Source organism: Canis lupus, chromosome 3 (genome assembly GCF_011100685.1).
Source record: "Canis lupus familiaris isolate Mischka breed German Shepherd chromosome 3, alternate assembly UU_Cfam_GSD_1.0, whole genome shotgun sequence".
Taxonomy (NCBI): Eukaryota; Metazoa; Chordata; class Mammalia; order Carnivora; family Canidae; genus Canis; species Canis lupus.
This window is the reverse complement of record NC_049224.1, coordinates 69,593,195-69,610,760: the sequence shown is the minus strand read 5'-3', so window position 1 is coordinate 69,610,760 and position 17,566 is coordinate 69,593,195. Positions and strand designations below refer to the sequence as shown.

The window sequence follows — 17,566 nt, the reverse complement described above, 5'->3', positions numbered from 1 at the left end:
GATGACCTCCGCTGCTTTGTCAGAGATCAGTTGACTAAATATGGGTCTATTTCTGGGCTCTCCATTCTGTTCCATTGCTGCGTTTGTTCTTTCACCAATACTGCACTGCCCTGGTTACCAGAGCTTTATAGTATATATCTGGAAGTAGGATAGCGTCAGCCCTTCAAATTTGTTCTCATACTTTTTCCCCCTCAGAGATCTGTTTTTAGATTTACTACCACTTGTGATTTGGTGTTGACACTACTATTAATGAGCTGAGAGACTTAATACAAATTATTTGGCCTCTTTGTGCTTTGGTAACCTCATCTGTGACTTAAACAGGGAACAAAGATATGTAGATGTATTTCTTGATTGAAGGGACAATGACACAACAGAGTGGCAACAAATGGGATCTTGGAAATCATTCACATTGGGTTCTAATCCCTCCTCTATCACTTACTGAGTGACTGTGGGCAAATTTTGCAAATGCTCTATGCTTCAGGTTCTGAGTCTGTAGAATGCAGATCACGAAGCATAGTTTTTTGGGTGTGGTTAGAATGAAATAATACTTGTCTTTTTTTACTTAGCTGCCATTCAATTTGTGTTAAATATACATCATACCCTTTATCTATGAAATATGATCATGAAGATCAACAGTTCAGAGATAGACCTAGATAGATAGTTCTATAATTAGAGAAATAGACTCTGGACAAAAATGGATAAAACCTGGACTCATTCACAGTATTTATCATGTCTAAGAGTTTTATGATATATAAATGTGATTAGGACTGCATGTCCTGATGATTAATTATGGAAGAACCTTAAGAAGCAACATATGATCCAAGTGGCTAATGTAGATTTGACAAGGCCTGTTTGAGACACCTCTTTAAGTCTGAAGTGTTCAGAAATTAATTACAACAATAAATTGCTGACACCATTCTTTGGGTTGGGCAGAGAGACATTAAATTAGACAAAGCCATGGATTTGAGAGGGATGTACTTTCTTTAGCAACTGTGCAAATAAAGTCAGAGAGTACAATCTTAGGAGCATGGACATCAACATGCACTTGACCATCTACTTCTCCATGTTGGGGTTAGTGGGGGATGTGGGATAGGCCCTCAGCTAGTGGGGGGCGCATGACTGAGAGTCATAGGTTTGTCTCTAGGTGGCCCAGTAACACCTGGTGATGCTGATCTGATATGCTATTAAAATGGACTGAGTTTTAGACCTAATAAATATTTCCTATGCATCTACTCTGTACTCAGCATGGTGCTCTGTGTTTCTTTTAGGGAAAACAACGTTCAGTAAACTTTGATCCTTGTGATTGAGAAGCTAGCTTATTTTTATATTCATCTACAAGACTTACTTTGTATGCTGTACACCAGACTGGATAGAGAATGTCATGGTTTTAGCTTCGAGAGTTAGGAAGATATTTGAGTGCTGGAAGAAAGGCAAGGATTGGAAGGAATACAGAGTCCTGCGAAGGACTACTCTAGTAGCCCTTTGTGGAGGGTCCACCATGTGTCAACGACAGTCCTGTAGGTTTTCACTGGTTCTTGCCTTTCCAACTACAGGTATCTTATGATAAAGCTGGCATCTCCTCCATTTTATTTTTATTTTATTATTTTTAAAATATTTTATTTATTCATTTTTTTTAAAGGTATCTTTTTTTTTTTAATTTTTTTTTTTTATAATAGTCACACACACAGAGAGAGAGAGGCAGAGACATAGGCAGAGGGAGAAGGAGGCTCCATGCACCAGGAGCCCGACGTGGGATTCGATCCCGGATCTCCAGGATCGCGCCCTGGGCCAAAGGCAGGTGCTAAACAGCTGCGCCACCCAGGGATCCCATTTTATTTATTCATGAGACACACACACACACACACACACACACACACACACACAGAGGCAGAGACACAGGCAGAGGGAGAAGCAGGCTCCATGCAGGGAACCCCATGTAGGACTCAATCCCAGGACTCCAGGGTCATGCCCTGGGCTGAAGGTAGGTGCTAAACCACTGAGCCACCCAGGGATCCCCTCTCCTCCATTCTAGAGAAGTGGAGACTAACGTAGAAAGGTTAAGGTTCTTGGGGTTTTCTTATTTGGAAAGCAGTCGTGTTGGGATATGAACCCAGGGATCCATGTCCCCACATTCATGCAACCACATTTTAGCTGCTCCTGAGCATCAGAAATCATACTTAACTTCCTGTGAGGTCATTGTCTCCCACCTCAGTCCAATGTCTCTTGCTCTGTGAAGCCTTCCTAGGAAACACAATCCTTCCTCCAGGTAGAATTAAGTATGCACGTTACTGAGTTCCCAAAATACGTGGTGTTGACTGCACCAGACTGGGAGCTCCTCATGGCCTACGGTCTGATTGCTGTTCAGTGCCCTGGAACAAGTAATTTTAAACAAAGCGACCTGCTACCCTGGCAGTTATCACGCACAGTGGTAACTCCCTTGTTTTTTATTCCTTTGTTTGTGGCTACTTTATAATTTCTCTTTCAGAAAACCGTATTTGTTAAAACGAGCAGTTATCAGACACCCTTCCTTTTCTCTGAGCCACCTTATTTTCTGTGTGTGATGAGGAGACAAAAATGCTTTCCTGTAGTCCCATTAATGAGGGATTTTTACAAAATTTATAACATTCATAACACATTTATAACATCAACTTTGAACCGAATATTCTATCAGTGCTTGTGTTGCTTTTGAGCCATGGGTTGTGTCTGAAATAAATTTAAATCCAAAATTATATGAGAATTGTCTTAAATTTATTTCTGATCATCTCTGTGGCCCAAGGCTTCTTATTTTTGTTAAAAATACAATCTATGGAGCGCCAAGTTCCATTATTTTTGCAATGTTTTGTGTTGCCACGCTGTGCCACGAGGGGGCAGTATCGCCCATCAATTCTTGTCCTGCACTAAACCTTACAGAGTTTGGATGTGTGGGTTAACAGGGGACAGGAGGGGGAGTTTGCAGAATGGATTTTAGATGCTAGCAAATACAGCAAAACCCTGGAAACACTGCCCTGGGCTCTGGTCTAGTCTCTGACCTCTGTGACCTTGAGCAAGCCACTTCTCTTGCTAGGCTTCCTTGCATAAAATGAAGGAGCTGAACCAGATTAACTCAAACTCATCTCTGATTCTAATTTTGTTGGCATCCAAATTCCTTTAAAAGCAAATGAGAAGAAAGGTCTTTTGATGGCATTATGTGGAATTCTATTTTGCTTCTTTTCAACCAAGCTCATGTTTCTGGATGAACACGTTCAGTCACCTGTGCATAATTCTCTTTCTTTTCTTGGATAGTTTATTGTATTTCGTTATAAATTCATTCTTGCATATGGTATGCTTGTCACCTCAAAGAAAATTGGTTCACAGTCTGTGCTTGGTTCACATCTGAAGCAAAGAGAAATTCACTTTAACGTCCTTTATTCTCAGCATTAAGAAGCTAAGCCACACTATATTTGAACATTACAGCTATCCTTCTCTGAAAAGAAGACAGTTTCTTTTGGATTTGTGGTGAGTGCTAATGGCTCATCATAAACAAGCTATACTACTATATTATATATAAACACTTTGCCCCTAAATAAACTCTCATCCATTTTTGGAAATGAAAAAAAAAAATCCAAGCTTCAGGGAAGATAAGGTCTTGAAGTCTGACAGTTTCCAGATAATGTCAGAATACGATTGCAAGAAAAATGACATGAAATGTACATTAACATAAATCTATAACTGCTCAACTTGATGAAAAATATCACCATAAAATTCTGTCATTGCTGAACCACCCGATATGGTTTTTCCATGACATTTTGTGAGAATGAATAAATTATCTGAAAATGTGTTTGCATCAAAAATACAGAGTTTTGTAATAAACACATAAATCATTCAAGCATTCTCCAGCAAGATGCCTGATCCTAAAAATGGGAGTATTCATATTAATTTCGCCCCCTTGGAGCTTCCTTCTCTGTATGGTTCCTTAGAGCTCTGGGTGGTGATGGAGAACCATCGATTAGGGAAGTGTAGGAAGACAGGATGTAAAGAGAATGACTCTTACTGGAGAGGTTTTCCATGCAACCTCCTTGTACTCCCTACAAGCCTCAATTCTGGGAGCCCTACTTTCACCGACATCCTGTATGCAGTCTACCCAGGCGCTCCTTGTCAAATACAGCCATGGTCCCCATATGTCAGCCTACATTCCCTGTAAAATGGACAGTGCTGACAAAACTCTGAAAGATGTCTTTGTTGTGCTTGCTTAGGAACTAGTTTGCTTTTCTATTATGGGCAATTAATATCACATAAAGAAGCATGATTCCCTTTTTGCTTAGGCTACCAGAAAACTGAGAGGCAAGCCAATAATTTAATTTGTACCTGAGGATCCTGAATTTTATCTTTGCTTCGGTGTTATAATCTACCTAGATTTACCCTAGGATTTTATTTTTATTTTCTTCTATTTTACTATGTAAGTTTTTGTTAACTAACCCCAATATCTTTGTGAGCTCAGGCAAAGTATAGGTAAATATATGCATGGATAGTTGTGATACAGTGATTTATAATAAATATATATTTGATCCTTGTCCCCAAGATTCTGGCACACAGCCTGTAAATCCCTTGGAATTTCCTAAGTGATGAGAACTATAAAGGTGTCTTCTCTTATGTTAAGGAGGTGACTTTTGGACTGCATCTGGGCATGGTTGTAGGGGGAATGGGGGAGCTCACCATGTGACTAGAGAGTTAGAACTTTTAGTAGTTCCCACACTCCCAAACTCACAAAGTTTCACAATCAATTTCTTCATCAATAGGGTAAGGTGATAAAAGGCATAAGATGTATGAGAATCTTTCCAAGGAGGGGAGAGAAGCTTGAGATTGAGTTCACTTACTAATGCCCAGTGATTTCATCACTTATGCTGATGTAATGAAGCCTCCATAAAACCTGAAAAGGTTGGGTTCTGAGACTTTTGGGTTGAAGATAGAAGAAGCATGGAAGTGCCACTCCCTTTCTCACATATCTCATTCTGTGCATCTCTTCCATCTGGCTTTTCCTGACTTATATCCTTTTATTATAAACTGTAATCTCATGAGTAAAATGTTGTTCTGAGTTCTGTGAGCCTCTCTAGCAAGTTATGGAACCTAAGAATGGGAGGTCAGTGGAACCTCCAATCTATAACACGTCTGTCAGAAGCACACGTGACCATCTTGGCTTGTGACTGGCATCTGAAGTGAAGGCAGCTTTGTGGGACTGAGCCCTCGACCTGTGGAATGTGATGCTGCCTCTTTGTAGATAGTATCAGAATTGGGTTGAGTTGTAGACACAGCTGTTGCCTGAGAACTGCTTGCGGGGGTGTGTGGGGGAATGCTCCCCCAACACACATGTTGGAATGGGGATTAGAAGCATCTTAATCGGCAAACAGACATGTTGATATGTAGAATAATGGTCAAAGAAGCTTCTGCAATCAAAGAAGCGAATGGATGTGTATGGTGAACTATACAAAAGGAAGAAATTATGACATCCATTTCTTGTCTGCTCTCTCTCCAGGACTCATTTCTCAATGGGTGCCTGTGAAGATTCTAGAATGATGTGGAACATTTGTGTGTCAAATGACTGTGGTCTGATCTGGGATCCCTCTGGGCTTCTGGTCCTTTCTGTGTCAAGAGATGTGAAAATATTTTGTCTACATAATTCACCTGGTTTCTAGGGACTAAAATATATCAGTTCATGGAGAAGAGCTCTGAATCAAGTGCTGTTGGTACACTGAAGGTACTGACATTTTAAGGTGTAAAGAGGCACTGATTTGGAAGCTCTCCTATTTTGGGGGGGAGTTTAGAAGTGGTATGGATGGAAGACATATGGGAGGTCTTTCAGGACTGAAAGGAGAAAGAATTTGAGAACAGCTAGATTTTCCTGCCTCGGTTAATGTTCCTAAATTGGATAGTCATAAAAGCCCTGCTCACTTCTCACTTTGCAGAGGAGGAAAGTAAGACCCAGAAAGGTTAGTTGCCTAACTTAAGGTCACACAGCCAGGAAGGGGCAGAGCCTGTGTTTGGGGTTATCCTGGTTGCAAATTCAGCCATTGGGAAGTCCCTGCAGGAATTCAGAGGAAGGTTGTAAAAGGAAGTTGGTGGACATGTGTTCCTTTGGCTTCCCTTCCACGAGGCTCAGTTGGATCTGGTGATGTCTCTCTTCTCAAGGTGGTGTTCTTCTTTTGGTTTTCTAACTGTCCCTTCATCCTTTTGGGTTGAGGGGTGGTGCCAGGGCCACTGCTCTTAGCGCCAGTTCCCATATTATCCCTACACCCCCAAGATCTCAGGAAATGGTTCCTTTGTAAAGAAACTTCCTTAAATCATCCTAATTCAGGGGTGCCATCTGTTTCCTGTTAGGACCCTAACTGTAACGTCTCCTTTTTTTTTTTTTAAGGTGTAACGTCTCCTTATCAAGGAAAATGTGATGTTAATAATATGTTATAGAATATAGCATTAGACACAAAAGATGAATTTGATATGTTTCAAGTACTAGGAAGTGTAAATCATTGCCATCTTTTCCAGTTGGACATTGTGAGAGAAGATGGAGCATGGGGGAGATGATGAGAGGAGCTATAATGTGTATGATCCAATTAAATTTCTTTGGCTGTCCTCCATTTGTGCTTCCAGCACTACTGAAATTGATTATTTCCTTTCAGCTTCCTACCTGTATCTTCATCTCCAAATTGAGTTGCTTTGCCTAAAGCTTTAAAATCTGTTTTCATATGAATTAATCAACGTTTTAAAATTAGATTTCTATCTTGTGATTTTACTGGGGATATGCTTGGAGAAATAACTTAGTTATATATTTAATGCAACCCATATGTTTCAAAGCAATTCCTTTCTGAAATCGCACAACCATGGAATATGAAGTTTCACAATCAATTTCTTCATCAATAGGGTAAGGTGATAAAAAGGCATAAGATGTATGAGAATCTTTCCAAGAGTAGTTATTTAATAAAGGATAGCTCAATAGATTACTTTGTTTAAGATAACCTGTGACCACCGACAAAGTGCAAGAAGAACTTGGAAGTAAAGAAATATCCTTGCATATCAAACTTTTTGACCTGACTTTACCTTTAACATGTTGGTTTCTGGAATCCTTGGAAATGGGTTCATCCACCTGTGGAAGACAACATGGCACCATTATCTCTTCAGTTGTGACTCTGATACCATCGAATGTGTTGCCACTCTGTATAGTTAGACTCCCTAAGGTCAAAGCAAAAGTCCTTGGACTCATCCTTCTTAGAGAATCACCATATGCATATAGTCAATACATGAAAATAAGTGTAAATATGGGAATCATCATGCCATTTACCACTGTGGTGGCCTCAGATGGTATTTGGCATAAAAATACTTGTGTTTGAGATCCACTCCTGCCTCTTATTGTTGTGAAACTTTGGAAAGGCATGTGCCATATCATAAGCCTTAGAGTTTTAATCTTTTTTAATAGAGAAACTAGTCAGTTCAGATCCTTGAGTTATTATGAAGACCAATATACATGATCAAGTGATTTTTTTTAAGATTTTATTTATTTATTCATAAAGACACAGAGAGAGAATGAGAGGCAGAGACACAGGCAGAGGGAGAAGCAGGCTCCATGCAGGGAGCCTGATGTGGGACTCAATCCAGGGTCTCCAGGATCACACCCAGGGCTACAGGCAGTGCTAAACCGCTGCGCCACCGGGGCTGCCCTGATCAAGTGATTCTTGACAGTATTGGAGCAAGGAGATGAGAGAGTGGCCTCGTATGGGATGCCCATTTGGGATTTCATCTTCATCACGTGCCAGCTATGAGAATATGGCAAGTCACTTACCCTTCTGAGCCTCTATTTCCTCATCTGTGAAATTAAGGTCACAAAAGTACTAATACATCATGAGGATGAGGTAATTGCATGAGACACACCATGCAAGGTGCCTAAAACAGGGAATGGCACCAATAAAGCTTAAGAGTTGTTGGTTTTCATTATTAATATTATTAAAGGCATTGGTGAACCATTAAGAGCTCTACCATTGCTAGACAAGAGGGTGAAGAAGAAAATCAAGATATAATGATGCCCAGTGTTTTTGAAAGCTTCTAAGCCTAGGTCAGCAGTGGGGTCTATGTTGATTAATTCTATATGTCCATTTGACAGGGCCACAGAGTGTCCAGGTAATTGGATAAACATTATTTCCGGGTGTGTCTGTGAAGGTATCTCCAGATGAGATTGGCATTTGAGTCAGTAGACTGAGCAATGCAGATTGCACTCCGCAGTGTGGGTGGGCATCAATTAATCCATTGGGACCTGAATAGAATACAAAGGCAGAGGAAAAAGAGAATTTTGTCTCTGTACCTGAGTGTTGAGCTGGGATATTGGTTTTCTCTTGTCCTAGACTCAGAATTACATCATTGGTTCTCTTGGTTCTCAGGACTTTAGATTCGGACTGGAATTTTTATCACTGGCTTTCCTGGAGCTTCAGCTTTCAGATGGCAGATCATGGGACTGAACCACCATAATCACTCTTTTATATCTGCCTGTCTATCTATCTATCTATCTATCTATCTATCTATCTATCTATCTATCATCTATCTATCTACTTACCTAAGGCTACTAAGCCTTTGCCCATCTTTCCATTTATTGAGCACTTGGTGTGTACCCAGCACTGTGCTCAACAATGGAGATGAAAAATGAGCCAGTGCCCACAGTCTAATGGAAGAGGCAATGGCCCAAACTGGCAGTTCCAATGTGATGTGAAGTCCTAAGACAGAGGTGAGCATGGTTCACAGAAGCTGCATCACTTAGCCCAGCTAGAGGCTTTTAAGACTTCTGGAGGAAGCAGTGCAAAGCAGACTGTCTATCTATCTTATCTCATCTCCTGTGTTTCTAGAGAACCCTGACTAATACAGGTCGTTAGTGTTACTCTTCATTGGCATCAAGTTGAGGTAGCAAAGGTGGATGAATCCCCTGTTACTTCTTACCGTGTGATGTTCAATGTCTACCTCTTTTCCTCTATGCACACTGACCCACAGTATATGCCTGGAATATGTGTGGCTCTTTGGCTGGTCCATTAATCTAGTAAGAGTTGAGTGTCATTTGGATTTTGTGATTGCTATGGCCTCCTTTACAGCATCCAGTTCCTTCATTGCTTGTGGGAGCTGGGGTGCCAGATCGGTTTTTTTTTTTTTTTTTTTTTTTTGGCATTCTCTTGCTTCCTCTGTGTGCTTGTCTTACAGATGGAGTCTCTCAATGCTTAGGCCCACCTCCCATTGCTAGCCTGGTTATAGGAGCAGGAGAGGTCCTCTGTTGTCTCTTATGTGGGTCCTGTATGCTTAGGATCTTAGGGATGGGGCTTCCGCTTTGGTAGCTAAGTTAATTTGGTGTCATTGGACATTTGGATCCATTTGGCTCTTTTGTGTGTGAGAGCTTCTTTGTCTTGCACCTTCCCCAGCAGTTTGATGCCCTCTGATGGTGTTAGTATAGGATCCCAGGGCTGGGAATATTTTTGGCCCCTCCAAGGGGCTGCTCCCATTTTCTGTCAGATAAATATTTATTAGTGTCCACCATAAGCCTGCATCATTGTTAGATTATGATGAAAAAGAGGAATAAGAGCTTGGATACTAAAAGACTCAGATATGTACACAGGTCTGAGCTCACAACATATTATAACACATCATAGCACAGGTTTAATTATAACACAGATTTCTCAACCTCAGCACCATTGAGAGTTGGAGCTGAATAATTCCTTTCAGTGGCGGCTGCCCTGAGCATTGTAGTAATCTTAGTAGCATCCCTGTCCTCCACCATTAGATGTCAGTAGCACTCTCCTATGGTCCTGACAACCAGCCTGTCCCTAGATATTGCTAGCCATGCCCTAGGGGGCAGAATGGTCCCTGATGAGAATTACTGAGGACCATGCAATGGTGTCACAATCTGCTTTGCACTGCTTCCTCCAGAAGTCTTAAAAGCCTCTAGCTGGGTTAAGTGATGCAGCTTCTGTGAACCATGCTCACCTCTGTCTTAGGACTTCACATCACATTGGAACTGCCAATTTGGGCCATTGCCTCTTCCATTAGACTGTGGGCACTGGCTCATTTTTCATCCCCATTGTTGAGCACAGTGCTGGGTACACACCAAGTGCTCAATAAATGGAAAGATGGGCAAAGGCTTAGTGGTTTAAGACAGTTGTAACCAACCTAAGGAGTCTAGGTAGGAACTGGCCTCTAGTAGGATTATTGAAGATCCTTTTCATAGATAGTTTAATCTCACCACAAATGTGCAGAATGCAGAAGTTGTAAGAATGAACTCCTGGGAATGAGGCTGTAAATGGAGAATGTAATCTGCTTCTCATAAAAATGTGATTATTCAAACATTGATTAAGAGTAAACTCCTTATCTGAATTGAGGTCAAATCCTTCTTAATTTATAAGCCAACTTCCCCACCCTCCTCCCTGGCCAAAGTTGTGCTGAGTCTGCTGTATGCTTTTTCTCACATGATTTCACTTGACTTGATATGCTGAGATTATAGTTCCACTTGCAAAGTGATCTAGCTAAAGGAAGAAATCTGTATTGTAACAGAAAGCTACAAAGATATTATGAAGGAAATATAAAGTAAGGATGGAGGCTTCAGTTCTGGCATAGTTATTTTAAAAACTCAAATGAGGGGCACCCAGGTGGCTCAGTGGTTGAGTGTCTGCCTTTGGCTCAGGGCGTGATCCCAGGGTCCTGGGATTGAGTCCTACATCAGACTCCCCATAAGCAGCCTGCTCTTCCCTCTGCCTATGTCTCTGCCTCTCTCCATGTGTCTTTCATAAATAAATAAATAACATCTTTTAAAAAAAAAACCTCCAACAAGAATTTTTTTTTAAAACAATTCTCACAGTGAGAAGACTGAATTAGTGATTACTGGGGGAAAGGGAAGCTCAGGTTTTTAGGTGAACATTCTCTATTCTTTCATAGCCAGACCAGAACTTGTATCTTTAGCCACTGGTCCAGTCATTCTGTAATCTGAACATGCTTTATGCTCCAGTGTTGAGTGCCCTGAAGCGACCTCCTCCCTGTCAAACAGCCCCCGTGGGGCTGCCCCAGTGGCAGATCTTGCTGACAGTAGCAAATATTCACCTGAGAACTTTGAAGATCAGGTTGAAAAAGGGTTCCATGGGAACAGAAGTCAGTCAAACCTGGATCTCTTCTCCTATTTTTTTTTCTTCTCCTATTAAAATAGCTACCTACATTTCAAAATTTAGTTCAAATGATGGAAAGTTTGTTCATTTTCCTCCATTTAACCAATATCTCTTGAGTTCCTCTTCTATAAAGTTACTGCACTAGGGGCTGGGACCTCTCCTCAAGGACAGGCCATCTATTGACTGCATGCTCTATGTATTATCATAATAGTGATGAGATTTTACAGTTAAGATCATAAAGGCTCAGAGAGGATAAGTAACTGACTCAAAGAGTTCATAAAAGTTGGAGCTGTTAAAATGAGGATTATAATATTCATCTTTTAAGGGTATTTTAAGGATTAAATGTCATTCATTTATTCATTCATTCCCATTTCTACTCAGGAAGACCTTCCTTGACTACCCTTATCATGTTTTAATCATTTTTTTCCCACTTAACATATTGTCTGTTATTTATTTATTTATTTCCAGTCTCCTCCCACCAGTATGTAAGTTTTATGAGCACAGGGCCTTGGTTATTTACCAATGCATGTGCGTTCTTATCATTGTGTCTGGTCCATGGCAGGCACTCAACACATATTTCTTGAATGAATTTGTTGAATGAATGATTAAAGTTTAGCTTGGTGCCTGTGTAAAGCAGAAGTGTTCAATATTTCATCCCCCATCCTGCTCTCCCAAACTCTCCTGGATGTGTTCTGGGTAAATGACATTGCTTATTTGTAGTTTCCTTTGCTTATTAATATTAACAGAAGCCCTCAAGTTAAATAGATAGACAATGTGAACAAATAATGAACAGGAAGAATGTGATATAAATATTTAAAAACATGTTCATACTCACTAATAAATATGGTACAAATTAAAAAAAAAAGGAACAGTGAAATCCCTTTAAAATTACAATTAATACAGTAATAGCCAGTTTTGGTGAGAGTTCTGTGAGGTGCACATTATCATACAGGACTTATGGGAGGGTAAATTGAAGCAATTTTTCAGGAAAGAAATTTCACAATAGGTATCAAAGCTTTTAAAATATTTTCACTCAATGGTTGAGTAAAATAATTAAAAATCCCATAATGGGGTCTGATATATCTATAAATACTATGCTATTAATGCTTGTTTGTCACATGGGAAATCATTTTATAACTAGAACTTAACAGAAAAAGAAAAAAAAACAGACATGTACTACAGTGGGACTCTTTGAATAAAATCTATCTGCATAGAGAATATGGACACAAAATGGAACATAGTGTCGTGACTGGTAACCCTAAAACTCCAGGGGTGATTCATTTGTATTTCATGCATTTCTGCATTAAGGAAAAGAAGCATTAGCAAAAGTTCTTTAAAAATGAAATTTTATATATTTATATATTTTAAGTATATGTTATATTTTTATATGTTTATATATAATATACACATATATATTCATATATGTATTTGTATTTACAGGATATTTTCTTGATTTCTTGTTGGTAGTGTCCAAACAGCCTTTTGAAGTACAGCACGGTAGGGACTTTTTTCCTGTTTTATAGACCAGGTTACAGAGGGTCTCAGAGAGGTTGTTTGACTTACTTCTTACCACGCAGTTACCAACTACCAGCATTGGGCCTACAGTCTGGGCAAAATAATATGTTATTATCAACAAGATCTGAGTTCAAAGTCTGCTTCTGGAAAAGGAGACAAGCATCAAGTGCACTGTCTGTGAAGAATCCCCACCCTGAGGCCCCACAAAAAACCTTCACAAATGCTAATTCTCCTCCCTTCTCTGTGCTCATTCACCAGGACCATGATGTTAGCAGTCAGATGAACTGGTTCCTTAGCACCTCACTGAGCTCAACTTGCTCATCACCTAACAAGATGCCTTGGGAATGAGAGATGCGGAAGCTCCTAGCTGCTAGGAATTGCCCTGCCCATGTTTCGTTCACACAGCCAAATCTGTACTCACTTTTCCTAGCCCCATCTGTGTGTGCCAGTGATGGTGCTCCATGGGGACAGAGGTCTTGGTGTCTAAGGAAAGGGGAGTGTCCATCGCACTCTTGAAATAACGTGTATCTGTGAAAAGAGAAAAATTCAAAGTCATACTTTAGCTGGACTCAGCATATTACAATTTACAAACTATGTGCCCATCTAAAAACTCACTGAATCGTCACAACGTAGGTATGAGGCAAGCAGGTGTACTTCCACTGGACAGATTAGGAGATTAAAGCCCAAGGGGGAGGATTTGTATTCCTTCCAGTCCACATGTGTGCACACCAGAGTCTGCACTTGAGCATCCTTCAGTCTCTCAGCCCCTGGGAACTCCTGTTCATCCTTCCAGCCCTGTGCTCTCTCATGCCCTTTGCAGATCTTCCAAGGTCCCACACACCACCATCCACTGCTGGTTCTCCTTTCTATGTTATATACCTATTATAGTCTATCCTATTTATCTGGTGATCCTTCTGCATCTGCCACTGGATTGTGACCTTCCTGAGAATGTGGATCATGCTTTGTTTACCTTTGTGTCACTTGGTCAATCCTAACACGGCAAATACACACAGCAGATACTCAGTCATTGCTTATTGAGTGAATGAACAAAGGAGTTTCATCATTATTTACAAGGTGATTCTTTCCAAAGGGACCTCTGTAGACTCATCTCAGTGGGTCAGGCCCTCAGAAATCACAAGTGCTTCCTCTTCTTTTCCCTTACAGCCCTGTCCTATATTTACAATTCAGAGAACTTGCCTGTGTGCCCCAGTTGGAAAGAGGCAAGGGTGGTTGTGAAATTATGTCTTTTTTACTCTTAAGAAGCTTGGCTTTGTTGCCATGCCCTCGTGCTACCTATATGCTGGCTCCCTGGAAAACAAGTGAGCCAAGTTGAAAATTCTTCCCTTTTATGCTGCTCTCCATTATGCAAACTCTGTCTTAAATTACCCATGTAGAGGTATCTGGGTGGCTCATTGGTTGAGCGTCTGCCTTTGGCTCAGGTCCTGATCCTGGGGTCCTGGAATGGAGTCCCACATCAGGCTCCCTACAGGGAGCTTCTCTCTCAGCCTATGTCTCTGCCTCTCTCTGTGTGTCTCATGAATAAATAAATAAAATCTTTTAAAAAAAATCTCCCATGCTGCCCACAGTCCTGCCCATCCACCCTCTCCCATGCTCACCACTTGTTCCTAAGACTCAGGAAGAAAATCATGATAATAACAACCAGTAGTTACAGAGCTCTGACTCTGTGCCAAGTCCCCTGGTGAGAACTCAAAAGAACTCTCAGAGGGTAAGTTCCTTTATTATGAACACCATTTTCAGGTAGAGAAAATGAATTTTTTAGGCTTGATCAAGGCTGCACAGCTAGTAAGCCATGGAGGCTAGGATTTTAGCCTGGAGTTGCTTAATTTGGAATCTGCGGCTTTAATTACTGTGCAGTATTGCATCGTGGATGTGCATTCTTAGATTTTTAGGTCCCAGATGTTACCTGCATATTCCGATTCCTTTATAGGTCTGGCTGGTAAAATTTTTATTGGTTGCCATGCCTCTACCATGTGAAGCTCAGGGTCTTCATAGTCGTCATCGTTCTGGTCTTTATCTCTACCCAGGACTGCTGCAGCAGAGTTCCTTTCCTAAATGGGAGGGAACATTTGAGGGAGTCAAGGGAAGATACAGTTATAACCAAGATGATGGGCTACAGTGCTAGCAAGGGGAGTGGTATAGATTCTTTTAGCCGGAAACATTTAAGAATCTGGGGTCTGGGCAGTTAAATTCTTGTGGTAAGCAGAATCGTAAAGATGTCCTCATATACTCCCATTCTTGGTTATTCAATCAAATAATAATCTGAGTCCTGCTGTGAAGGGACATTGAGGATGTACTTAAGATTACTAATTAGCTGTCCTTAAAATAAGGAGATTGTTCTGGATCACCTGAGTGGCCCAGTATAATCACATCAGCCTTTCAAAGCAGAAAAGAGATTTGCAGATGATGTGATCTTGTCCTACATACATAGGACATTCCAAGAAGCCCACTAAAAAAGTTATTAGAACTGATAAACAATTCAGCAAGGTGGCAGGATACAGGATCAATACACAAATTTCAGTTGTATATCTATATACCAGTAATGAGCTCCAAGTCTGAACACTGGGGATGGCAGGATTGGGTACCACTCAGCAAAAGATCTAATCATCTTCATGGAAATTCTGGAATCTATACCTATGTATTGGGATCTGGATTCAGCACTGTGCTGTGTTTCAGCCCCGATACTAATCTCAATAGTCTTTCATATAGAAGGATCCCTTATCTCTCTTAAAGTTTCCACTAAGACTCCAAATGGCCATGGCTATGAATAACAGGCCCAGTTATAAGAAATTTTCATGCACATCCTCCACTTTGGCCCTCAGAATTAAGAACTTAGATATTTCTTTTACAAATACAGAAATTGGGAATGGTGGAATCTGAAAGCCACACAGTCATAGGTGCCATCGATGGGCAGAACCAGGTCTTCTATCACATTCACACTAAAATCCAGCACCCAGTATTAAAGTTGTTCTGAGCCTAAGACGAAGGGTGAATAATCTAGGGCATTCCTTGTGTTGCAACATCCATAATTTTGACTTCTAACCAGAGAGTGCAGTGGCAAACAGCGTGAGCCTGGGCTCAGATCCTGTTTTTAAGTTCCCTTGTTATTCTGCAGAGAGCATTTCACTTCTTTCTAGCCAATCCTGGTCACACTACATGAATTGGGCAGCACACTAACTCTTTCTTTGGACTTTCAATTATTTTATACTCAAAGACTGAAAACTTAGAGTCAAAGTTACTGCATTATGGCCTTAACTATTTCTATTCATTTTTTGCACCTAGTAGATTCTTAATATATGTTTGTTAAGTAAGCAAAAATACATAAAATAATAGATTTTAATTCGATTTAGGATGTCATTATGGTATGATTTAAAGTTTTTCATTTATATTATAATTTCTCTGGTTACAGAGATATATTTATCAAAAGCTGCTTCAAATTTATTTTTGGAATAGATGATACACACACACACTAATATAATCTCTTAGAGTTATAGAGTGACTTTGGCAACCAGAAGTTAAATGAGACAATGCATGTAAAATTTTGAGGAAAATGCCTGATGGTCAGTACTTAATAAATAGTAGCTATAAATACTACCATGGCTGCTACTGTACTAATGACAATTGAAGAAAATCAGAGGTAAAGCAAGGCCACCAATCTTCCTCTTAAAGCCTCTCTAACATTTGTTAGGGACTTTATATGTGCTAGATGCTTTATGTACTTTATTTCATTGTATAAACACAATAATCTAGGAGGTGGTTTTATTATAGTGGAAAGATTTGGTATTCGGGGCTTGTGTTTAAATGCCAGGTCTGCATGATTCCAGTGTATGTGGACAAGTTGCTTACCACCCCCAAGTGTCCAGGTGTATGACTTTTTCCATCATTGCTCTGTCAAAGCAGTTTGGTACAGGTAAAGACAATGTCCATGATGGGCCTGATTTCCAGGCAAACAATGCCCCTGTCTGGAAGACCTTTTAGGCTTTACCTGGGCTCCAAGTAACCTGCTTATTTGATGCGAGAGTGCAGAATGCAATTTAGTAAGTCAGTGTTCTCCATGGGAGTGTTCCCCGTGAAGGAGGTGGGCTCCCTAAAGACTAAAGTATGGCTTTGAGTGTGCTGCCCTTGATTCCTATCTTTTTTTTTTTTTTTCCCTTGATTCCTATCTTAAAGGAAAGGGAGACTCAAGTCTTATAAGAACTGAGGGCTCAGGCAAGTTATAAAATTATAAAATTCAAGGGGCTCAGGTGTAAGAGAACAGGGACCAGGACAGGAGCAGGAAGAGGATGGAAAGGGTGAGCATGGTGACCCAAAGGAGAGAGGTGAGGTCACTGAACACAAAGTTGGAGTGGGACCATTGGCATGGTTGCATGGATGCTGTGCCCCTAACAACCAGGCATTACAGCTATGAAGCCCCACCTTTTTGGTCTGATCTCGGGAGGCAAGCAGGACTCGGACTGGGAGTTCTTGGTTGGGAAACCAGGTAGGGCCAGTCTGCTTAGGGGCAGCATGGACCCAGGATGGAATCACCCACTCCTAGATCTAAACTGTGGGTCCACTGTATGACCTGGGGGACATTACATAACCCCCTTGACTCACTTGCTCAGTCTGTAAATTGGAGAGGGCTAAATCTACTTTATTTGGTTGTAGTTGGATATTAATGAAGTAAAATGTACATAAATGTTCTATGTTGACACCTGCCCATGACAGGAGCTCAAGGCATGATAGATCCCCTCCTCTCTAGTTGATGAGTTTCGGTAGAGCTCAGTGCCCAGGGCAAAGTGAAGCTGCCAGGGGGGGAACTTCAGGGGTATTCACAATTGACCTGGCAAAGGGGGGAAGGGGGCTGGGCTCTTCTCCCCCAGAACTGCATACAGAAATGAGTT

The 17,566-nt window shown here is 40.7% G+C and overlaps 1 protein-coding gene across 4 annotated transcripts in view; it reads right to left on the bottom strand.

The window, feature by feature from the left end:
* The window catches only part of CLNK (cytokine dependent hematopoietic cell linker), a 201,857-nt gene that overhangs the window by 45,061 nt on the left and 139,230 nt on the right, over window positions 1-17,566 (bottom strand). For all 4 annotated transcript variants that reach the window (XM_038533378.1, XM_038533381.1, XM_038533380.1 and 1 more), the window contains 3 exons: window positions 14,590-14,734; window positions 13,087-13,193; window positions 7,069-7,114 (listed from right to left, as the gene is read on the bottom strand). In XM_038533378.1, coding sequence (XP_038389306.1) covers window positions 7,069-7,114; window positions 13,087-13,193; window positions 14,590-14,734 — 298 coding nt within the window. The remainder of the gene's footprint in view (window positions 1-7,068; window positions 7,115-13,086; window positions 13,194-14,589; window positions 14,735-17,566) is intronic.